Source organism: Heterocephalus glaber, unplaced genomic scaffold (genome assembly GCF_053883595.1).
Source record: "Heterocephalus glaber isolate CG9 unplaced genomic scaffold, H.glaber_assembly_v1.0 deba00001454, whole genome shotgun sequence".
Classification (NCBI taxonomy): domain Eukaryota; kingdom Metazoa; phylum Chordata; class Mammalia; order Rodentia; family Bathyergidae; genus Heterocephalus; species Heterocephalus glaber.
Window position 1 is genome coordinate 11761261 of NW_028258303.1, and position 25515 is coordinate 11786775.

The following is a 25515-nucleotide window of genomic DNA, read 5'->3' on the forward strand; positions in this document are numbered from 1 at the left end:
AATGGAATAACAGAATTTCTTCCATCCTGTTGGAGGGGAAAGGTCAATTAAAAAAGAAGATGGTGGTGGTGAGGGCTGATTTAAATAATAGGAGGGTCAGGGAAAACCTTAAACCCATAACGCAAAAGCTGAGAAGCAGTGAGTGAAACCAGGCTGGATCTGGCAGAGAGAGAGTGCTAGTTGGAAGAAGAGCAGCCAGGGAGCCTGGGCTGAACAGGCTGCCATGTGGGACATCAAAGAGGCCCAAGGGACAGAACCCAGTGACTAAGCAGAGTGGAATTTGGCTAGTGTACTGTTATAACAACATACCGCACCCTGAGTGGTTTAAATAACAGAAATTAATTTTCTTCCAGCTCTGGTGGCTGGAAAAAGATGTCCTCATGGCTGTTTTTTTTCTGACTCCTCTGTCACTGACTTCTTGATGGCTATCTTCTCCCTTGGTATTTTGTGTGAATGATGTAATCTCTTAAAAGGACATTAGTCTGATTAGGATCCTCTCAATGAACTTGTATAACCTTAATTACCTTTTTGAAGACTCTTACCTCCAAATGCAGCCCTATTCTGAGGTACTAGGCATCAAGGACTTCAGCACGTGAGTTCTGGGAGAACACAGATCAGCCCATCACAGGTTGAATAGGATGGGAGGTGGGATTGGGATGGTGGAAGATTATATAGACCTTGTAGGCTACTGTAAGAAGTATGGCTTTTACTGTAAGTAGAATGTGGGAGGCTTTTTGAGAGTTCAAGAGCAGAGCAGTGACAACTACAGAGAGCTATAGATATGGGCAGTGGTAAAGGTGAGGAGAACAGGAAGGAGGATGTTGAGGTCTGAGGGAGCCTTGACCAGGATGGTCATGGTAGGGGCTGAACAGAGGTGGGTTCTGGGTCTGTTCAGACCAGTTCAGGAATTGGACATGGGGTGGTTGATTTAGGGCATGAGTTCTAGGACTTGGAATCTGAACACATGGAATAATGAAGTAAAGTTTCTTATTTCATGAAGAAACAAGACTGGAAGGAGCCTTTTTCTTTTTGTATTAAATTCTTTTATTGGTACATTGTAGGTATACAACACAATTACATTTCTCATTGGGAATTGTACCTTTACATAATGCATCTTGGTTCTTATTTTATCCCCATTCCTAGACCTCCCTTCACGCCCTCTACCCTTCCCTATTTACAAAGACTTTATTTCCATTTTTTCCATTTCTCATCATTTTTCCTTTCCCTTCTTTCCTTTCCCCTGCCCCTCCCACTACCCCTACCCCTTTGGACCTTTTCTTCCTATTTTATATTATCGATTATTCATTCTAATCATTGGTACATTTTAGGTATACAATATAATGACATTCATCATTGGAAATTTGCACTTTTACATAGTCTCTCTTGGTTCTTATTTTTCACCCTTGCCCAGCCCTCCCTTCAGCCCCTCCAGTCCTCCCTATTTACAAAGATTTTCTTCCTATTTTTCCATTTTCTCATATTAATCCCATTCCCTTCTATCCTTTCCCCTAGCCCTCCCACTTCCTTCCCCTTTGCCCCTTTTCTTCCTGTTTCACATTACCTATTATACATTTAGTCCTTATTTACACTTTCGGTTTCTCACACCAGAGAAACTATTTGGTATTTACACATGTGTGTCCTATTTATTTCACTTAAGAGTTTCACCTCAATGTGCATCCACTTAGCTAAAAATGTCTCTAATTTCTCATTTTTTATGGCTGAGCAGTACTCCATTTTATAAAAAAAACCATTTTCTTTATCCAGTCTCCAGTTGATGGGCATTTGGGTTGTTTCCAAGTTTTAGCTATTACAAACTGTGCTGCTATGAAGATGGGCACACATATATCACTGTGGTATGATTCTTTTAATTCTTTGGGGAAGATCCCCAGCAGTGGAATAGCAGGGTCAAATGGGACTTCCAGTCCTATTTCTTTGAGGTATCTCCATACTGATTTCCACAGTGGTTGCACCAGTCTACACTCCCACCAACAGTGGAGCAGGGTTCCTCTTTCCCCACAGCCCCACCAGCATTTGTGATTGGTTGATTTCATGATAGCAGCCATTCTTTCTGGAGTGAAGTGGAATCTCAGCATTGTTTTCATTTGCATCTCTTGAATGACCAGTGATGTTGAACATTTTTTCATGTATTGATTTGCTATTTCTACTTCTTTGTCTGAGAAATGTCTGTTCATTTCAGATGCCCATTTTCGGATTGGATCTTTAAATTTGGGAGGTCTGATCTTTTTAAGTTCTTTATAGATTCGAGATAGTAGACCCTTGTCTGAGGAAGAGCAGGTGAAGATTTTTTCCCACATTGTGGGTTGTCTCTTCACACTGCTGGTGGGTTCTCTTGCTGTGCAGAAGCCTTTTAATAAGAAGAGATCCCATTTGTTGATTGTTTGTGCTAGTTCATGGGCAACTGAGGTTTTGTTCATAAAATCTTTTCCTACACCTATGTCTTCAAGGGTTCTACCTAACCACTTTTCCAACTGGTTCAGAGTTTCTATTTTAATATTTAGATCTTTAATCCATTTTCATTTTAGTTTAGTGCATGATGAGAGATACAGGTCTAGTTTTAATCTTTGGCAAGTTGAAGCCCAATTTTTCCAGCACCATTTATGAAAGAGACTATCTTTCCTCCAGTGAGGGTGTTTGGCTCCTTTGTTAAAGATGAGATGGCTGAGTGTGTCTGGCATTGTTTCTGCATCTTCTGATCTGTTCCACTGGTCCTCAAGTCTGTTTCTTTGCCAGTACCATGCTGTTTTTTTCACAGTAGCTTTGTAGTAGAGTTGCAGGTTGGGGATTGTGATACCCCCTGCCATGTCTCTGTTACCTAGAATTGCTTTTTCTATTCTGGGTCTCTTCTTATTCCAAATGAATTTTTGGATTGTTTTCTCAAGGTCTATGAAGTATGCTGCTGGGATCTCAATTGGAATTGCATTAAATGTATATAGCAGTTTTGGAAGTATGGCCATTTTCACTCTATTAATCCTTCCTACCCAGGAGCAGGGGATGTCTGTCCATTTTCTGATATCCTCTTCAATCTCTCTTTTCAGAGTGCCATAGTTTTCAGAGAAGAGGTCTTTGATTTCTTTCGTTAGGATGATTCCTAGGTATTTCAGTTTTTTGGATGCTATTGTGAAAGGAATTATTTGCCCTATTTCTCTCTCAGTGAGTCTGTCATTCGTGTAGAAGAAAGCTATTGATTGTTATGTGTTGACCTTGTAACCAGCTACTTGACTGAATTTGGTTATTAAGTCTAGAAGACTTTTGGTGGAGTTCTTGGGGTCTTCTATATAGAGTATCATGTCATCTGCAAATAATGACAATTTGACTTCTTCATTACTATCTTTATTCCTATTTCTTTCTCTTTTCTAATTGCCGTGGCTAATGTTTCCAGAACTGTAGTGAACAAGAGTGGTGTTAGTGGACATCCTTGTCTTGTTCCTGATTTTAGTGTGAAGGATTTCAGTTTTTGACCATTTAGTATGATATTGGCTGTTGGTTTTTCATAGATGCCTTCTATCAGTTTGAAGTAGAGACCATCTGTTCCAATTTTTTGTAGGGTTTTTATCATAAACGCATGTTGAATTTTGTCAAATGCTTTTTCTGCATCTATGGAGATAATCATATGTTTTTTGTCCTTGGCTCTATTGATATAGTGTATTACATTGATTGATTTTTGTATATTGAACCATCCCTGCATCCCTGGGATGAATGCCACTTGGTCAGGGTGTATGATCTTCTTGATGATCTTCTGCATTCTGTTTGCCATTATCTTATTAAGGATTTTTGCATCTATGTTCATTAGTGAGCTGGGCCTATAGTTCTCTTTTTCAGTTGGGTCTTTCTCTGCTTTGGAGATCAAGGTGATGCTTCCTTCCAGCAATGAATTTGGGAGTATTGCTTCCCTTTCAATTTCATTGAAGAGTTTAAACAGTAGTGGCAGCAGTTCCTCTCTAAATGTCTTGTAGAATTCAGCAGTGAAGCCATCAGAGCCCGGGCTTTTCTTAGTTGATAAGGTTTTAATGACATTTTCAATTTCATTGGTTGATATTGGGTTGTTCAGAATTTTTAGGTCTTCTTCGTTCAACTTTGGTAATTCCTATGTATCTAGGAATCTGTCCATTTCTTCTGTGTTATCCATCTTATTGGCGTATAGGTTCTGGAAGTAGTTATTGATGATCCTCTGGATTTCTGCTGAGTCTGTTGTCATTTCACCCTTTTCATTCTTAATTGCATGGATTTGGGCCTTTTCTTTCCTTTTTCTGACAAGGTTGGCTAAAGGTTTGTCAATTTTGTTGATTCTTTCGAAGAACCAACTCTTGGCTTCATTGATTTTTTTGTATCATTCTCTTAGTCTCCATTGCATTGATTTCTCCTCTGATCTTTATAATTTCCTCCCTTGTATGAGCTTTGGGGTTGTCCTGCTCTTCTTTTTCTAGAAGCTTGAGGTTCAGCATCAGGTTGTTTAATTGGGCTCATTCTGTTTTCCTAATATGTGTATTCACTGCTATGAATTTCCCTCATAAGACTGCTTTCATTGTGTCCCATAGATTCTGATATGTTGTGTTGTCATTGTCATTGTCATTTAATTGAAGGAACTGTCTGTTTTCTTCTTTAATTTCCTCTGTGACCCATTGGTTATTCAGAAGTGTGTTGTTCAATTTCCACATGTTTATGAAATTTTTTGAGTTTCTTTTGCTATGGATCTCCAATTTCATTGCACTATGGTCTGATAATATATAGGGGATAACTTCAATTCCTTTGCACTTACTTAAACATGTTCTATGTGTGAGTATGTGGTCTATTTTGGAGAATGACCCATGTGCAGCTGAGAAGAATGTGTATTCTGACTTTGTGGGGTGGAAGACTCTGTAAACATCGGTTAAGTTCATTTGTTCAAGAGTTCAATTGAGTTCTTGTATTTCATTACTTATTTTTTAGTCTAGTTGATCTATCTATTTGTGACAGTGGGGTGTTGAAGTCCCCCACTACAATTGTATTAGTGCATATATGACTTTTCATGTCCATTAGTATTTGTTTTATATAGTTGGGTGCACTAGTGTTTGGTGCATAGATATTTATGATTGTCATCTCTTCCTCTTGGAGTCTTCCCTTTACAAGGATGTAGTGTCCTTCTTCATCTCTCTTAATCAATGTTGGTTTGAAATCTACTTGATCTGCCAAGAGGATAGCTACTCCTGCTTTTTTTCGGGTTCCTGTCTCATGCAGTATTGTTTTCCACCCTTTAACTTTCAGTCTATGAGTTTCCTTTTGAATGAAGTGTGTTTCTTGTATGCAGCATATTGTTGGATTTTGCTTCTTGACCCATTCTGCCAGTCTATTTCTTTTGATTGGTGAATTGAGACCATTAACATTGATAGTTATAACTGAAACATTCTGACTTGTCATTGCCATGACTTTTTCTTTTTGCTGGGTTCTCCCCCTTCACATTTAATTTCTTGTCATGGCAGATGGGTTCATTCTGCTTTGCTTCCTGGCGTTGTGATCCTCAATGTCTGTTCCTAGGATATTGTGTAAAATTCTTTGGAGTGCTGGTTTGGTATTCACGAAGTTCCTAAGGTGCTCTTTGTCATGAAAGTGTCTTATTTCTCCATCAATTTTGAAAGATAGTTTTGCAGGGTACATCAATCTGGGTTGGAGGCTGTTTTCTTTTAGGCCTTGGAATATGTCACTCCAAGCTCTTCTTGCCTTGATAGTTTGTGTTGAGAAGTCTGCTGTGATTCTGATGGGCTTTCCTTTGTATGTGATTTGTTTCTTTTCTCTCACTGCTTGGAGAACTTTGTTCTTCTGTTGTATTTCTGGAATCTTAACAATTATATGCCTATGTGTAGATTTTTTTGATCAAGGCTATTTGGAGTCCTATATGCCTCACTTATCTGTATGTCAAGCTCTTTTCCCCTGCTTGGGAAGTTTTCTGCCATTATTTCTGTGAAGAGATTTTTTATGTCATCTCCACTCTCTCCTGTTTCTTCATTGAGCCCAATCAGTCTTATGTTATTCTTCTTTGCATCATCTAGCAGCTGCTGGATTGATTTCTCATGTTCCCTTATAATTTTGAAGCAATTTTTCTTTTCCTGGTCACTAATGGCAATCTTATCTTCTATATCTGAAATTCTGTCCTCACATTGGCTCATTCTGCTGTGTAGACTTTCAATGGAGTTTTTCATGTCCTAGAAATGTATTTGCATCTGTTTTATGGATTCCATTTGTTTCTTATGTTGGGATTCCATCATGTTCCTGAGCTCCTCTCTAGATTTATTAATCATGTCTTGCACTAGGGGCACAATTTCTCCTGTTATCTGAGAAATTATGTCTGATTTCATTTTTTCCACATCCCCTTTTGTTACCAGTTCAGTGGGTCCAGGTGGTTGAGTATCAGAGTGTTCCATCTCATTTCCCTTTGTGGCTGCTGTAAGTGATCTGGAAGTCTGTTTTTGAGACTTACTTACGTGTTTTCTCATTTCGACTGGGGCGGGGGGCTGTTAGCGCCTGCAGGGATTACCTCCTCTGAGCTGGGTGAGGTGGGACAGGGGCCGGGAGCAGCGGTAGGGATGGTGACCCAAAAGCCCTTTCCTGTGGGCTGGGAGCAGCAGGCGGGATGTTGGCCAGGAAGCCCCTTCCTCTGGACCAGGAGCAGTGGGATGGTGGCTCAGAAACCCCTCCCTCTGGGCCGGGAGCGGTGGGAGGGATGGTGGCCTGGAACCCAGAAGGAGCCTTTTTAGGAAAAATATTCAAAAATTAAGTTTTAGCTATTTTTTATAAATTAATACAAATAATGTCAAATCTACACAAATCTCCAAGAATAGTACAAAGAGAATCCCACTCCTTTCATCTAGATTCCTCAGCTGTTCTCTTTTACTTCATTTGCCCCCTCTCTCTCCTTTTCTGCTCCTCATACATACTTTTTTTCCAGCATCATGCCTGATACCCCTAAGTACTCCAAGAAATCAGGACATTCCACCATTCCACCCTCCCAGTGAGGAGGTCAACATGCAGGGCTTTGCCACCATCCAGTCTATAGGTTCCATTCAGAAGTCACCAGCTTCTCTGGTGTCTGTTTCTGGAGGCCTCTGGATCCTCTCTAGAAACACACATTTTTTCTGGTTTTTTTCCTACTCTAGAACTGCTTGCTAGTCTTTCCCTGTGTCTCATGTCCTTCTGAGTCTTAGTACATTTAATGGAATGATCTCAGCCTGGGTTTGTCCCAATGTCCACGAGCGGATTCAGCCCCTGAAATGCTGCAGTGTCTTCAGTGCAACACACCTGGGGCTGCACCCACAATAGGCGATGCGAACCTTGGTCATCTGTTCCTGCTCGTGTCTGGTGGTGTTCTGCTATGACCTTACTGTTTTTCCCCTTTAGAACTGATTAGCATTTTGTAAGGGAGATAATTGGCTATTGTCTTTATTCTGTTCCTTACCACATCTCTCCAGGACAGTTTTAGCATATACTACTAGTACTTGAAGTGGTTGCTGAACTTGAAACAGTTGATGTTCTATGTAAGGAAAACATTTCTTCCCTTTCTTATTCCTATCATGCTCTGTAAAGGATGGTAATCTGTTAACCTTGATTTGGCCAATGGAAGCCCATTCAGTGTGGTTTTTGTGTTGCTTTGAAATTTCCCTACTATTTCCTCTAGTATTTCTTCACTTTTTGGTCACCTGGTATTCCAGACTGGTTTGCTTTGTTTTATTTATTTCTGCATGAGCAGTGTTTTAGGGGTCATCATTGGTTTCTTAGTGCAGTCACTGCTACTGGAATGTCATCTTCTAGACCCTACGTAGACAGAACTAGAAACATACATGCACTCATGCACACACACACGTGCACACACACACACACACCTGCTGAGCCACATCCCTAGGCCATGTATGTATTTTTCCATTAGAAAGACACATGTGAACATAACTTCAGTGACTATTTCTGTTAATATAACATATTTTTAAAACTTATGAGTTTTTAATTATATTTCTAGTTTTAATCTAGCATGCTAACACCTTAGAGATTTTTTTCATCTTTTTTTTTGCTTTCCATGTTTGTGACTTTAGGCAGCAGAGATTGTGCTCCCATTATCTCAAAATATTTTGTCAATTGTTCAGTCAAGTAATTTAATTATTTGCTGCAACAAATCTCCTAATTGCTCTGGTCATTCCCTTTGTCCACCATCTCTGGAAGCCCCTCTACCCACTTTTTTAGCTCCCAGATACACCACTTTGAGGCTTCTCCTCTCTCTCCCTCACTATCTTTCTTCCTCTGACACACATGCTTCTGGGGCCAAGTCTATATTCTAGAAGGGAAGAAACAGGAAGTTGGGAAATGTCTAAAGTTTTAAACATCCTAAGTGTGAGATCTCAACTGCATAATACACGAAGATGTCAATTTATGGTGCTGGAGTTTAGGTCCCATTACATAACATATCCACACTATTTTTCTCATCTCTGTGTTACAATGTTAATTAAAGAATAATGAATTGGTATAGAAAAGTGTTCTATTTTCCACTACACACTACACCACCATCCCTCCTCAGGTAGAGAAGTTTCAACATACTTATCACCTGGGATCTGGTTAAAATGCAGAGACTGCTTCGGTAGGTCTGAGGTGGAACTCAGATTCTCCATGGGAGACTCTAAGAGGTACTCTGCTGATGCTGCAGGTCCTCAGACAACATTCTGAGTAGCAAGGATTTCAGACAGCCCCTCTCCCCCACTTCCCTGCTTTGGGTTCTTTACCAGCTCCCTGTTGCCTACCAACCAAAGTACCAATTTCTAAGTGAAGATGTGAAATGGGCTTGCTTTGCTCATTTTGGAATCTCTCTAATTATCATTGTCACCCAGTACCATCTACACACACACACACACACACACACACACACACACACACACACTCCTAATTTCCCATATTAAGGTTTTGTAGTTTCCTGAATGGACCTTTTTATTTCATATTTCATAACTTCCTTCTTCCATATTGAGTATCTCTTTTTAGCTCACTCCTGTGGGACTTTTCATATTCTTACATCATCTTCAGACTGGGCCCTAAGTCTCCTGTTTTTCTTACCAGGAATACTTTGCAACTTCTATTCCACATTGTATTGAAATGTTGATCTTCTGGCTAATTTGAGGCAGAACACTCATGGCCATAGCACTAGCAGACAGGAGGTGCTTATCAGATTTTAAATCGAAGTAACTTTTCTCATAAGATATTTTTAATAACAGTTTAAACAGTGACTTTGACCCTTTTTTCTTCTATCCAGATGTAATACCTCCTGTGAAACATAATTTAGCAATGTTTCTTCCAAGAAATTAGACCAGCGATCGAATCTTGGCCTTTCTTCCTATTAACTGTGAGCCTGTGGCCAATTGTTTAACCCTTTAAGCTTTACTGATAAAATGAATAAAACCTCAGTTGCACATGATCTAGCACAAAGAATCGACAAGTGGGATCTCTTATTAAAAAGCTTCTGAACAGCAAGAGAAACCACCAACAGCGTGAAGAGACAACCCACAATGTGGGAAAAAAATTTTACCAGCTGCTCCTCAGCAAAGGTTTATTATCTAGAATATATGAAGAACTTAACAAAATCAGACCTCCCAAATTTACAGACCCAATCCAAAAATGGGCATCTGAAATGAACAGACATTTCTCAAAGAAGTAGAAATAGCAAATAAACATATGAAAAAATGTTCAGTATCGCTGGTTATTAGTGAGATGCAAGTGAAAACAATGCTGAGATTCCACCTCACCCCAGAAAGAATGGCTGCTATCATGAAATCAACCACTAACAAATGCTGACAGGGCTGTGGGGAAAAAGGAACCCTGCTCCACTGTTGGTGGGAGTGTAGACTGGTGCAACCACTGTGGAAATCAGTATGGAGATACCTCAAAGAACTAGAATTAAAGGTCCCATTTGACCCAGGTATTTCCCTACTGAGTATCTTCCCAAAAGAATTAAAAGAATCATATCACAGCGATATATGTGCACCCATGTTTGTAGCAGCACAGTTTGTAATAGCTAAAACTTGGAAACAGCCCAGATGCCCATCAACTGGAGACTGGATAAAGAAAATGTGGTGTTTTTTTAATAAAATGGAGTACCACTCAGGCATAAAGAATGAGAAATTAGAGACATTTATAGCTAAATGATAGCACATTGAGGCGATACTCTTAAGTGAAATAAATAGGACAGATGTGTAAATAGTGAATAGTTTCTCTGGTGTGAGAAACCGAAAGTGTAAATAAGGATCAAAAGACATAATAGATATTGTGAAATAGGAAGAAAAGGTCCAAAGGGGAAGGGGAAGTGGGAGGGATTGGGGAAAGGAAAGAAGGGAATGGAATTAATATGAGAAAATTAGAAAATAGAAACAAAGTCTTTGCAAATAGGGAGGGGTGGAGGGGTTGAGGGGAGGACAGGGGAAGGGCAAAAAATAAGAACTGAGAGAGATTACATAAAGGTGGAAATTTCCAATGATGAATGTCATTATATTGCATACCTAAAATGTACCAATAAAAATTTTTTTAAATGAAGTAAATAATAATGTTGGACCTGCCTTATAACGACATTGCAAAAATTGAAATGTGCCTACCTCTAAAAGCAAATACATAGTATTTGGTGATGTTAGTTGTATTATCAAGACAGAAGAATGAAAATAATGCAGAAGAGCTAGAAGACATAAGTGATTAATGAGAATTGGGCATATGATCATTGTTTACTATTTAGTCTATAAATAATTCTCAAACTTTAGTATTTACAAATCACCTGAATGCTTGTTAATAATAGAGACTTCCTCTACCTTCAAATTATAATTCAATGTCTGGTAAGACTGTCCAGTAATCAGTATTTTCAATGACTCTTCCAGTGGCTTCCGTACTATTAATGTGTATTCTTTAAGATCCTGTAGCCTTTTTAATAAAAGCATAGAATTTAGTTTCCTCGGGTAACAAGTTGATAATATGAAATGAGATGAGAAGTTTGTAAGAGATAATCAAGTGAACTGGGAACAGATGATCCCAGTTCAAGGTTCAGATGTTTAATGATTGGTTTTCCCTCTTTTAACTTAGGATGTCTAAGCAGGGACGAACAATCATCTTCTCCATTCATCAGCCTCAGGATTCCATCTTCAAGATGTTTGATAGTCTCACGTTACTGGCCTCCAGAAAACTGGTGTTCCATGGTCCTGCAAGTGAGGCTGTGCAGTACTTTGCGTCATCAGGTATGGCTGACCTTCCTGCAGCAAGTCCTTCATACATGGAATCTTCAGGAGTACTGTTTGATACCTTGGGCTCCAGTACTCTAAAACATCTTTGGCCAATTTGGTGCCAATTTTTTTCTTCATTTGGCATCATTTTCTTGGTGTTTAGGTTTCTCTCTATTTCTTGCGTGTCTGAGCATCCTGGGCCTTGTCTGTTGTGCTCCCTAGGTGTGGTGATCTATGCCTGACAGTTCAGTAACTAACATGTTGGACTCCCAACCAGTTATTCTGTCAAGTGAACATCTTTGGAAAGACCCAGAATCATTGTCTCATTGACCACATCACAGCTGGTCATTTATCAATTTTTCCCCTAGGATGTGATCTTGCTCTGCCTTGGAGAGGGATCGTGGAGATGCTACTTCATTTTCTAATAACATTGGATTGCAGATTTAGGCCAGGAGTGGTTGTGAATGACCTATTAGTAAAGAGATGGCTAATTCAGTGTCTCTGATATTTTGAAGTTGCCTGGTTCTTTTTCTTTCAAATTGAATTGTGTGGTACTTTTAATGGTTCATGTAATCTACTTCATTTTAGAAATATTGGGAGATGATTATAGATGTCTCTCACCAAAATGTCCCCAACTACAGTTGTAGTTATTCATTAGTTGTCTTTCCTGTTTGTTTAATCTCTATGATTTTAAACTAATTCGGTATGTATGGGTCTGAGGAGTCCAGAGGTGATGAACTTGAGTCAGACTTCAAGCCCAGTTCAGATGATTGTGCTAGAAGTTATTGAGATCAGAGTTTAAGTGTGCTGTGCTAGCCATGTTCTCTCTAGAATGTTACTTTGAGGATTTGGAATTATGACAGCATGACAGATGGTAATTTGGTTTTCTTTTTATTCTCAGAATATTCTTTTTTATTTTATGAAACAGTAAAACAAAATTTGGGGGGCAAATGATAAGAGAAAGCCAGGCTTGATAGTGCATGCCTGTAATCATCCCAGCACTCAGGAGGCTGAGGCACGAGGATCACCCTGAGTTCCAGGCCAGCTTGAATTACATAGCAAGGCATTGTCTCAAAAAAAAAAAAAAAAAAGAGGGAGGGAGGGAGACTGGGAAGAGGGAAGGAGAGCGGGAAGTTCTTCAAGTTTATATTTCTTTATGACAGAGTAGTACTCCATTCTGTATAAATGCTACATTTTCCTTATCTATTCATTTTTCATGGACATATACACTGTTTCCAAGATTTAGGTATTATAAATTTGCTGCTGTAAACATAGGTGTGCATGTATCTCTGTAATATGATAATTTTAACTCTTTTTTTTTTTTTTTTTTTTTTGGCTACCAGGGATCGAACTCAGGACCTTGTGCTTGTGAGGCAGGCAGCAGAACCACTGAGCTAAATCCCTGGCCCCAATAATTTTAACTCTTTTGGGAAGATACCCTGAAGGAGGGATAGCTGAGTCAAATGGAATTTCTATTTTTAAAACTAAAAACTAAAAAACTGAGGAATCTCCACATCGATTTCCATGGTGGTTGTACTAGTTTACATTTCCAGCAACAATGTAGAAGAGTTCCTTTTTTTCCACATCCTTGCCATCTTATTCTTAGATTTTTTTTGTGATAGCCATTCTTTCTAGGTAAGATGGTATCTCAGAGTAGTTTAATTTGTGTTTCTTTAAATAGCCAGCAATGTTGAACATTTCTTTATATATTTATTGGCCATTTGTACTTCTTAGAACTGTCTGTTATTTTCAGCTGCCCATTTTTGATTGGGTCTTTTATTTTAGGAAGTTTATTTATTTTAGTTCTTTATATATTCTAGATATTAGTCCTCTGTCCTAGAAATAGATGGCAAAATTTTTTCCCATTCTGCAAGTTGTCTCTTCACTCTGTTGGTGGTTTTCTTTCTGTGAAGATTTTTAATTTGATATTACCCCACTTGTTGATTCTTGGTATTATTTCTTGTGCCATTGCAGTTCTAGTCAAAAAGTGATTATGGCTATATGGGGTTCTACATGCTTCACTTATCTGGATAGTAAATTCATTTTCTGTGTCTGGCGAGTTTTATGCTATTACTTTTGCAAACAAGTTTTTATGCCCTTGTGCCATCTTCTAATTTTTTATTCCAGTTCCTCTTATATTAGGCTTCTTTGAGTCATCTAGCAGCTGCTGGGTCCATCTTTTATGTCCTATTGTTGTTTTAAGGTACTTCTCCTAAAGTGATCATTGACCACAGCCCTGTCCTCTAGATCCAATACTCTGTGTTCACATTGGTCACTCTGCTACCCATACTTCCCATCATGCTTTAAGTCTCATGGATTTCTGTTTAGAACTATTTTATGGACTCCCCTTCTTTTCTGTGCTGGGCATTGATGTTTTGCATCTCTTTCTTTAGCTGTATTAGATTTTTATTAGTGTCTTCTCTAGTCTTGCTGATCATTTGTTTCATTAGGATCATCATCTGATTAGTTATGTCTTATTTAAATTTGCCAAGTACTTTCTTGAACTCTTTTATCTCCATTGATACCCTTTCTGACCCTTCTGTTATGTGGCTTAGGCTTTCCTACCCCTCACTGCCCCCTGAACCAATTTTGGGAGATTCAAGAATTTTTAGAGGTATTTTTTGCCTCATCTTTTCATGTTTCTATTTTTTTGTTTATTTGTTTTTTGTAGTGGGGTTTGCAACTCTTTGGCCCAGTGCCCAGTACTTCAGGAGTGAGCTACTGTATTATTTATGACCCCCAGGCAATGTAGATATTAGCATACAGAGAAAACCAATTGATAGCAACAGATGTCACCTTATTTATAGTAGTAAAGTCAGTGACAACAAGGACATCAAGAATCAACTAGATGCTGACAAAACCTAAAAACCATTCAAAAAAATCCCCTTTACCAGAGCAAAGAGGTCTATAATTTTAGTGAAGACACTTAGGCCACCCAGATATTACCTATAGTATTTCAGACCATTAATGTCTTCTGGTTGTAAGCAGTAGTTTACACACCACTGGAATAAATGCCATCTCCGTAAGGCCCATCCTACCAAACCTGGTCTTCTTCCACAGAATACAGGTGCTGTGATCCTCCTGGCTCAAGCCTGAGCCTCCCATGGTATCCTGGGACATTCCTGTCTAGCTCTCCCCCTCTCCAAGCCTGTCTCCAAAGGCTGTCTCTCACTCAGTCTCTGGTAGGGTAACACCCCTGCCCTGGAATGAAACTCTCCTCTGGGTGTTGGTCTTATCGTCAGTTGGGTCAGTGTTTTGGTTGTCACTTCTGCTGCCCTGTGCTATAGAGAACTGGAACAGAACTGGCTAGAATTTGGTAGTTTGCTCTCCTCTTCCCTCCCAGGCCTGGGCTGGCTGCGATGGTGAGGGTATGGGGCTCCTGGTTCCTCTTTGTTTCTGCTTACCACGCAGGCCTTGTGGGTTTGGGATCTGGTAGTGGTAGCAGTGGGCACTGATGACAGTTGAGACCTCTGAATTTAGTAGGTGGAGAAGCTGTCATTGCTGACCTATAAAGCTGTTCCAGCTTTCCTTAGAGGAACTTAGAGAACACAGTGCACATGGGCATATTAAACTATTTTATCCCAGCTTTATATTTATGAATAAGTATGAATAAGCACCATAGAATATCTGTTTGGGTTTCATGATTTTTGTTTGGTAAGAATGAATATAAGATGCTCTGAAGAGTCCAAAATTGGTGTGGGAGACAAAAAATATGTCTATCTGAGAAAGAAAATTGTAAATTGTTATATGATTAAATACATAAGAAGAAAAGATGAATTGATAAGGAGAGAAGAGAGCAAGAAGATGAAGGAGAAGTTAGAATCCATGTTCCCAGGCCTCACCTCACCCACTCTCTAAAAGTGAATCCTCTATGTTCTTGCATTGCCTTCTCTCTTAGGTTACAGCTGTGAACCCTACAACAATCCTGCTGACTTTTTCCTGGATGTGATTAGTGGAGACTCCTCTGCTGTGCCATTAAACAGAGAGGAAGAAGACTGTGAAGGTACATGAACCTTAGATTCATGTGTTTTTGCTTAACTGATCTGGCAGAAAGTTAGCAATGTGGTGTCTCATTAAAACATGTCTTTGTGAATTCACATTAGTGCAGTGTTCTGATATGAGTCAACAGAGTCTTGTCCATAGGTACTGTGGATGTTTTTGATTTAATTAATGAATGGGCGTTTATATAATACTGTTAGTTGTGAGTTACCATTAACAATATATATGCTCACTGTTTATAGAATTTAAAAAATAAGAAACATTATGCATTTGTACATAGTAGAAAGCAGGGACCAGATTCTTAACATTAAGACATGTTACTGTGTATGATAAGAAGTCTATTTTAGAAACTAGGATCCAAATACATTAGGAAAAGGTCATTGAGCTTGCTGTATCCGTAAGATATGATGGCAGTCAGATCACTAGCTATGCTTTTCTAATGTGTAAAGCAGTACTAAAGCTAGTAATATTAATTAGTCAAGCTTTAGAATTTAAATGTTAATCAATAAGAAAGTTACAGAAAAATGATTTAAATCAATAGCTATCTGATAATAATGTTTTCCTTCTTTATCTACTTTTACCTACAAGCCAATGAGACTGAAGAACTTTGCAAGAGAAAAAAATCAGTCAGAGAAAATTTAGCAGAATTTTATGCCAAGTCCTCCATGTGCAAAAAAATAAAAGATGATTTAGATCAACTCTCAGGAGATCAGAAGAAGAGCTTAGTAGTCAAGAAGACCAGCCATGTCACGCCTTTCTGTCATCAATTCAAATGGATTGCCTGGCGTACATTCAAAAACTTGTTGGGTGATCCTCAAATCTCTATAGCTCGGGTAACCTGATAGATTCTTTAACTGTGCTGTTAAACAGTCATGTGGGAGAAATTTGGTTCTGATATAATCTAATTTTGGATTATATTTATCTTCACATTTTTTTCATTCCTACCGTATTTGGGAAGTAGAAACAGTTAATAAAATAAGATGTCTGTTATGGATTATGTCTAGATGTCTCCACAAAACCTCAGGCAGTCATAGGCGGGTCTAGAGTGTGTGATGCTGGGATTGATTCATGGTGCAATGCTAGGCTCAAGGGCACTAGGATTAAGGATGTGAAGTGCTACCCACTCTAAATAGTCTTCAAATGTTTTGATCTTTGTGATTTGGCTTTTATGTAAGAACACAAGCACTTTTGTGTCCTACCAATCAAGAATAGTTTTATGATGTCATTTGAAAACAAGTCAGGTAAATTACACCTATCAACCTGAGTTAACCATTGTTGAATAGTGAGATGATGTAAGAAATGGATCCTTTAGTATTATTTATGCAGTAGATTTTTTTTTACTTGCCCTTAATAGTGCTTTAAGTGTCTTGTGCAAGACACATACATGTTAGTTCTGGACAGAGTATGATTAGAACACAGCCATTTGCAATAATCCAGGAAGATGAATGGTATAACACTTGGCTAGCATGCATGAGGTTCTTCGTTCAATCTCCAACACACACACAGTTACACACACACACACTCAGAATACACCTTGAGAAATGTTGGAAGTATAGAATAACACATTTGGAGAGCTTTTTTTTAATTCTTCTGTTTGGAGGCTGGAGGACAGATGTCTAAATCTCCTAGATAGTGTTAGGTGCTCCATTGTACCTTATTTAGTTTTCCTGGTGATTTCCTCTTCTTCATGTAAGAAAGAATAACACAAGTACACCTTGTAAAATCAGGACATGATTATGGGGTTCATTGTTTTTGTCAGTATGTTTGAAATCTGACTTAAAATACTATAAAACCCTTGAAAATCATAGGAAGTACCCTAATGCTAGTACTGACAGTGCTAGTATAAGACATTATGTTTGAATGCAAAAGAAAGACTATTGTGCATCTAGTTTGACAGTCTGAATATTCTTAACCCTTGTGCTATGTGGAAGTACAGACTCTGATACACATGTGCGTTGATACACTGATATACTGTGTGTTGATAGAACAATAGGCATTTATTTTGGAAGCTTGATCTGTTGAAGTGAAGTAGAGTGTATGTTGAGAGTAGTGAAAATATGCTAGGGTAATGGATTTTTTCTCCTAAAATTATTTTATCAGCAAAGGGATTTTTAAGGACATGTGATTAGTGAAGGATTTCTTTAAATAATAGTCTTTCTAGACTATGGTCTTCACAAACTAGTCTTCACAGAACATGATTCTAATTTTCTGGGGGTTTTGGTATGTATGTGTGTATGTATTGATTGATTGATTGATTGATTGATTGCAATATGAGGGGTTGAACTCAGGACCTTTCCACTGAGCTATAGTGCCAGGCTTTTAAATTTTTTTTGAGGCAGGGTTTGACTAATCTGGTAAATTGCCCAGACTGAGTAAATTACTAGACTTGCAATCCTCCTTCCTCAGCTTTCCACGGCTCTAGGATTATAGACATGCACCACCTGTCTTGATTGTAATTTTCTACTTGATTTTCTTCATGCCAAATTACTTCATATCTTGATAGTATTGAAGCACTGATTTTTTTTTTTGCTTTGAAATTTTCAAGATACAAGGTAGGATGTCTTGTTTCAATAATCAAAAAGATTATCATTTCCTGTATTTTTATATGTAACTCAGAATAATTACAAGTAGAATTCCTCAAATAAATTATATCATTCTGTAACCCTTAATCCTTTGCTAACTGAGGCATTCTTAAAACAAAATACTGTATGTCCAGTTTCCCTGGAAGCCCTCCACTCAGATTGAGCAGGTGAAGATGCAAAGCACTGTCAGCTCAGGTGGCCGTGTGGACCACAGGCCTCACTGGCCGAGGTTAATGGAGAAGCAGTGACAGAGGAGAGGGGTAAAGGAAGCACATGGGTGCTCCAGAGAAAGTTGGCTGGATGTTTTGGTCAATGTGAGAATGTACTTCCCCATCCAGGCAGGATCTTCCCAGAGGCTGGGGAGGCAGGGCCCAGCTCACCAATACTTTCTTACTGTGCAAAATTTCATTGTAAGAAATTGTGTATGTGCTTTTATAATTTTATTATTTATCCACTCTCTATACTGAGGATCCACAACAAAGTCTGCCCCATGCTAGGCAAACACTCTACCACTAAGCTACATTCCTAGGCCTAAAGTTTTATTTCTGATATTAAGTGTAAAGACATCCTATTTTCTCTTAAACCTCTTAAAGTATAAAATTGGGTATGTTCACAGGCACAAGGGTTGAGAGTTCAGTTTAAGTCAAAACTCAGCCATTTGGACTTTATTTTGTTCCCAAAACAACTTCCTTAGGTACCTGCATTGCTCTGCTCACCATTCATAATCCAACATCTGAACTGGGCCCTGAGCCAGCAGTGTCTGGTCACTGGGAGGAAACTTAACTTTTCTACTAGTCTTCCCTGCTGTTCTGTCAGGTCCTGAAACAATACCTAACTTAATTTTCCATTTAATTTTTAAAGTGTTCTAATAAAATACACATTTATATTCTCCTAGGGACTCTGGGCAAACTACTTAAAGTGTTTGTCTAAATCGAGAGATTTATGATGTAGCTGTATATCTTATAATAAATGATGTGTATAACTTTTTACATCTAATCAAAATTCTTTCCTTTTTCATATTGAAAAGGCAACTATCCCATTCATAGTGGGAGTGGTTATTGGTGGCATTTTCCTTGGGCTAAGAAATCATTGCACTTTATTCCAGAATAGGTAAGTAAATTTGTATCTTTTTGTTTGTTTGCTTTGTTTTGAGACAAGATCTCACTATATAGTCCAGGCTGGCCTTGAACTCACTGTGTAGCACAGTCTGGCCTCAAACTCTCAGTGATCCTTCTGCCTCAGCCTCTGAGTGCTGGGATTGCAGGTATGCACAATCACACCTGGCATAAATTTGATCTTGATTTTGAGAAAATGCTGATACTTTATTTAAGCCTATTATTATTTATTATTAATTTAAATGTAAAACTTGCACAGGGTAAACATCGTTATTTTATTGTGTGGTAGAATGAATTAGTGCATTGAAAACTCACTGAGTCAGTTTTCTTTTTCACACAGGTAAGTATGTATGTATGGGTAAACTTAACCCCTACAATTTATCCTTTTTACCTTTTGAAGTGCACAGTTCAGTGGTATCAAGTACATTCTTGTTGTGTAACTATCACCATCATTCAACTTCACAGCTGTACTTCCTTTTCCCCAATGGAATCTCCATGTGCATTAAAGAACAACTCCCCAGCCCCACCACTCCAACCCCTGGTTAATGCCATTCTATTCCACATCTCTGGATTTGACTATTCCTAGGAAACTCATACATATGGAGTCACACTCTATAGCTTTCCTTGTGACTATCTTATTTCTTATAGCATAATGCCTTCAAGAGTCATCCAAGTTGTAGCATGTATCAGAATTGTTTTCATTTTCAATGCTGCAAAATATTCCCTTGTATGTGTAAATTACACTTTTTATGCGTTAATTTGCTGTTGAAATTTTGGGTTTCTTCAACATTTGGCTATTGTGAATAATACAGCTATGGTTGTACAAATACTTGTTTGAGTCCTCGCTTGCTCCTCTTTGGGGTAGATCCCAGGAGTAGAACTGTTCAGTCATACTGTGATTGTGCTACTCTTTGAGAAATCACTGTATTGTCTACCAGCAACATGCCAGATTGCCTATTTCTCACATCCTCCCCAAAACTAACCAACCAAACTTTCTTTTCTTTTCCTTCCCTTCTACCTGCCTGCCTCTCCTTCCTTTCTTCTTTTCTTTGTTTTTCTTTTCTTTTTTCCTCTCATTTCTTCTCTCTCCTCACAACCCTTATCCTCCTCTCTCCCCTTCCTTCTTTTCTTCTTTCTTTCTTTTTAAAATTTTTTTGCAGTGGAAAGGGGTTGAACCTAGGGACTTCCAACTGAGCTACATCCCCATACCTTTTAAAACTTTGAGGCAGATCCTCCCTAAACTGCCAGATATTTCTCCTGCTTTAGCCTCCCCAATATTGGGATTAAAGGGATATACCACCATCCCTGGCTTTTCTTTTTAAACAATAGAGATCCACTGAACCTTTGAAAAAAATGTCTATTCAAGACCTTTTACAATTTTCATATTGGACTGTTTAGGGTTTTTTGTTGTTGAGTTGGAGTATGTATTTCTGGGCTATTAAAACCCCAACAGTTACATTTTGTTTTTCTGTTATTGTTTTTTTAATTTGTTTTTTGAGACAAGGTCTCTCTATGTAGTTCATGCTGGCCTTGAACTCATTTTGTAGCCCAGTCTGCCCTTGAACTCACTTCATAGCCCAGACTGGCATTAAACTCCCAGCAATCCTCCTGCCTCAGCCTCCCAAGTGATGAGATTACAGGCATACACCACCACACCCAGCTCCTAACAGATATATTTTCTATATATTTTCTCCCATTCTGTGGGTTGTCTTTCACTCTGTTGATAGTGTGTTTGATATATAAATGTTTTTAAATTTTGTGAAATTCAGTTTAGCTAGTTGTCCTTTGTTGCTTGTTAACCAGTTTCCTTGATGTCTTTTGATTTGTGTTTTTTTTTCATTAATTTTATTGGTACATTTTAGGTATACAGTACAGTTACATTCATCATTGGCATCTTGTACCTTTACATGATGTATCCTGCTTCTTATTTTTTTCCCCATTCCCCTGCCCCCTCCACCCTTCCCTATTTACAAAGACTTTGTTTCCATTTTTTCCTTTTCTCATATTTTTTCTTTTCCCTTCTTTTCTTTCCCCTACCCCTCCCGCTTCCCCTACTCCTTTAGACCTTTTCTTCCTATTTCACAATATCAATTATACATTTTGATCCTTATTTACACTTTTAGTTTTACACACCAGAGAAACTATTCAGTATTTACACATGTGTGTCCTATTTATTTCACTTAAGAGTATGGCCTCAATGTGCATCCATTTAGCTATAAATGTCTCTAGTTTCTTGTTCTTTATGGCTGAGTAATACTCCATTTTATAAAAAAGCCACATCTTCTTTATCCAGTCTCCAGTCGGTGGGCATTTGGGCTGTTTCCAAGTTTTAGCTATTACAAACTGTGCTGCTATAAACATGGTTGAGCATGTATCACTGTGGTATGATTCTTTTAATTCTTTTGGGAAGATACCCACCAGAGGGATACCTGGGTCAAATGAGACTTACAATCCTAGTTGTTTGAGGTATCTCCATATTGATTTCCACAGTGGTTGCACCAGTCTGCACTCCCACCAACAATGAAGAAGGGTTTTTTTCTCCCCACACGCCTGCCAGCATTTGTTTTTGGTTGATTTCTTGATAGCAGCCATTCTTTCTGGGGTGAGGTGGAATCTCAGTGTTGTTTTCATCTGCATCTCTCAAATGACCAGTGATGTTTGACATTTTTCCATGTGTTTATTTGCTATTTCTACTTCTTTGTCTGAGAAATGTCCATTTCAGATGCCCATTTTTGGATTGGGTCCTTGAATTTGGGGGCTCTGATTTTTTTCAGTTCTCTGTATATTCTAGATACTAGTCCTTTGTCTCAGGTACAGCTGCTAAAATTTTTTTTCCCACATTGTAGGCTGTCTTTTAGCTCTGTTGGTGGCTTCTCTTGCAGTGCAGAAGCTTTTTAATAAGATGAGATCCCAGTTGTTGTTTCTTTGTGATAATTCCTGTGCTACTGAGGGTTTGTTTATAAAGTTTTTTCCTATGCCAATGTCTTCAAGAGTTCTACCTAACTTATCTCCCAGCAAGTTTAGTGTTTCTCTTTTAATATTTAAATCTTTAATCCACTTCAATGTTAGTTTAGTGTATGGTGAAATATAGGGGCCTAGTTTTAATCTTTGGCAAGTTGAAATCCAGTTTTTCCAACACCATTTATTAAAGAGGCTATCTTTCCTCCAGTGAGGATGTTTGGCTCCTTTGTCAAAATGAGGTAGCTGAGTATGTCTGGAGTTGTTTCTTCATCTTCTAGTCTATTCCACCGATCCTTGGGTCTGTTTCTTTGCCAGTACCATGCTGTTTTTATCACAGTAGCTTTGTAGTATAGTTTCAAGTTGGGGATTGTGATATTCCCTGCCATGTCTCTAGACATGCTTTTGCTATTCTAGGTCCTGGAATTGCTTTTGCTATTCTAGGTCTCCGCTTCTTCCAAATGAATTTTTAGGTTGTTTTCTCTAGCTCTGTGAAATACACTGTTGAGATCTGAATTGGGATTGCATTGAATCTGTATAGTAGTTTTGGAAATATGGCCATTTTCACTATATTGGATCTTCCTACCCAGGAATAAGGGTTGTCTTTCCATTTTCTTATATCCTCTTCAATCTCTTCTTTCAGAGTGTTGTAGTTCTCAATGTCGAGGTCTTTTGCTTCCTTTATTAAATTATTCCTAGATATTTCATTTTTTTGGATGCTATTGTGAAAGGGATTGTTTCCCTAATTTCTCTCTCAGTGAGTCTGTTATTTGTGTACAAGAAGGCTATTGATTTTTGAATGTTGATCTTGTATCCAGCTACTCTACTGAATCTGTCAATTAAGTTTAGTCTTTTGATGGAGATTTTTGGGTCTTCAATGTAGAGTATCATATCATCAGGAAATAATGACAGTTTAACTTCTTTCTTTCCTATCTTTATTCCTTTTATTTCATCTTCTTGTCTAATTGCTGTGGCTAATGTTTCCAAAACTATTGAACAGGAGTGGTGATAGTGGGCATCCTTGTCTTGTTCCTGATTTTAGCATGAAAGTTTTCAGTTTTTGACCATTTACTATGATGTTGGCTGTTGGTTTTTCATGCCTTTATCAAGTTGAGATAAAGACCCTCTATTCCAGGGCCAGGGATTTAGCTCAGTGGTTTCACTGCCTGCTGCACAAGTGCAAGGACCCGAGTTCAATCCCTGATACCAAAAAAAAAAGACCCTCTGTTCCAGTTTTCTGCAGTATTTTTGTCATGAATGGGTGTTGAATTTCATCAAATGCTTTTTCTGCATCTATTGAAATGATCATATGGTTTTTGTCCTTGATTCTGTTATTATAGTGTATTACATTTATTGATTTATGTATGTTAACCCATCCTTGCATCCCTGGGATAAATCCGACTTAGTCAGGGTGCATGATCTTCTTGATGACCCTCTGTATTCTGTTTGTCAGTATCTTATTGAGGATTTTTGCATCTATGTTCATTAGGGAGATTAACCTGTAGTTCTCTTTCTTTGTTGGGACTTTCCCTGGTTTTGGATTCAAAGTAACACTTGCTTCCAGGAATAAATTTGGAAGTATTACTTCCCTTTGAATTTAAAGACTAGTGGCAATAGTTCTTCTCTAAATGTCTTATATAATTCAGCAGTGAAGCTATCAGGACCTCGGCTTTTCTTTGTTGGTAAATTTTTAATTACATTTCCAATTTTACTGATTGTATTTGGGGTGTTGAGGATTTTTATATCATCTTCGTTCAACTTTGGTAATTCATATGTATCTAGAAATCTGTCCATTTCTTCCATGTTTTCCATTTTATTAGAGTACAGGTTCTTGAAGTAGGTATTGATGATCCTCTGGATTTCTGCTGGATCTGTTTTGACTTCACCTTTTTCATTCCTAATTGCATTGTTTTGAGCCTTGTCTTTCCTTTTTTGATAAGGTTGGCTAACGGTTTATCAATTTTATTTATACTTTCAAAAAACCAACTCTTAGATTCATTTATTTTTTTGTATCATTCTCTTAATCTCCATTGCATTGATTTCTGCTCTGATCTTTATAATTTCCTCTCTTGTACGACCTTTGGGTTTGTCTTGCTCTTCTTTTTCTGGGAACTTAAGATTCAGCATTAGGTTGTTTACTTGAGGTCACTCTCTTTTCTTAGTGTGGGCATTCACTGCTATGAATTTCCCTCATAGAACTGCTTTCATTGTGTCCCATAGATTCCTGTATATTGTACTGGCACTATCATTTAATTGCAGAAACTCTAATTTCTTCTTTAATTTCCACTGTGACCTATTGGTTGTTCAAGAGAGTGTTATTCAATTTCCATGTGTTTGTGAAGTTCTTGTGGTTGCTTATGTTATTGATCTCCAGTTTAATTGCACTATTATCTGATAATATACATGGGATAACTTCAATTCCTTTGCATTTACTTAAACATGTTCTATGAACTATTATGTGGTCTATTTTGGAGAATGACCCATGTGCAGCTGAAAAGAATGTATATTCTGATTTTGTGGGGTGGAACATTCTGTAAACATCTGTTAAGTCCATTTGTTCAAAACTTGGTTCAGTTCCAGTATTTTTTTTCCCCCATTAACTTTATTGGTACATTTTAGGTAAACAATACAGTTACATTCATCATTGGGATCTTGTACCATTACAAGAGTCTCTTGGTTCTTTTTTTTTTTTCCCCTTCCCTTGCCCTCCCTTCACCCCCTCCACCCTTCCCTATTTGCAACGACCTTGTTTCCATTTTTTTCCTCTTCTTGTATATTTCCTTTCCCTTTTTTTCCCTTCCCCTACCCCTCCCAATTCCTCTGCTCTTTTAGACCTTTTCTTTCTGTAAAACAATATCAGTTATACATTTTTAAAATTACAATATTAAGATCTAGGAGACATTACCACAGATTTTACAGAATATAAAAGGATATAGAAAGCATATTACAAAAATCTTTTTTGAAATAAATTTGACAACTTCTAAGAAGTAATTTAGAAGACAAATTAATGAAACTAACTCTGGAGGAAATATAAAATTTGAATAGCACCTATTAAAGAAAGTACATTCCTAGCTTGAAAACCTACCTATATGACAACAGCAGGCTCAAAAACATTTTAACTGATAAATTATATTAAACAATTAAAGCAGAAAAAAGAAGGAACATTTCTACCCTCATTTTAGGAACTCAACATTGTGCTAATCCTAAAACTGGATAAGGATAGTAGAAGAAAAAAGTATGAACATAGATAGAAATGTGTTTAACAAAACAAACTATTAGAAGTCAGATCTGGCAGTATGTAGAAAGTGGTTTTGTTATAGGGATGGCAGTGTTGGTTCAGCATTGGAAGATCCAACCCCAAAAGTCATCATTTTAACAGAGGAAAGGAAAAAGCCATATGATCCTGTCACTAGTTGGAGAAAAAGTATTGGACCAAATTCTATAGCTGTTCATGGTAAAAGCTATCAGAGCCTAGAAATAGAACAGAAACTTCTCAACAAATTAAAGACATGTACTCCATACTTCCAGCAAGAATGCCTTGTATGAATGGAGAAGATACAATGCTTTCTCCTTAAGGTGGGGAACAAGGGCAGATATGCTTACTCTTTATCTGTCCATTAAACTTTGAAACCTAGTCCC

The 25515-nt window shown here is 38.0% G+C and overlaps 1 protein-coding gene across 3 annotated transcripts in view; it reads left to right on the forward strand.

Moving 5' to 3' along the window:
• LOC101721703 (broad substrate specificity ATP-binding cassette transporter ABCG2) overlaps positions 1–25515 on the forward strand; it is an 83808-nt gene that overhangs the window by 37892 nt on the left and 20401 nt on the right. For all 3 annotated transcript variants that reach the window (XM_087215841.1, XM_004848051.4, XM_021261053.2), the window contains exons 7-10: positions 11086–11237; positions 15121–15225; positions 15810–16054; positions 18831–18913. In XM_087215841.1, the coding sequence (XP_087071967.1) occupies positions 11086–11237; positions 15121–15225; positions 15810–16054; positions 18831–18913 (585 nt within the window). The remainder of the gene's footprint in view (positions 1–11085; positions 11238–15120; positions 15226–15809; positions 16055–18830; positions 18914–25515) is intronic.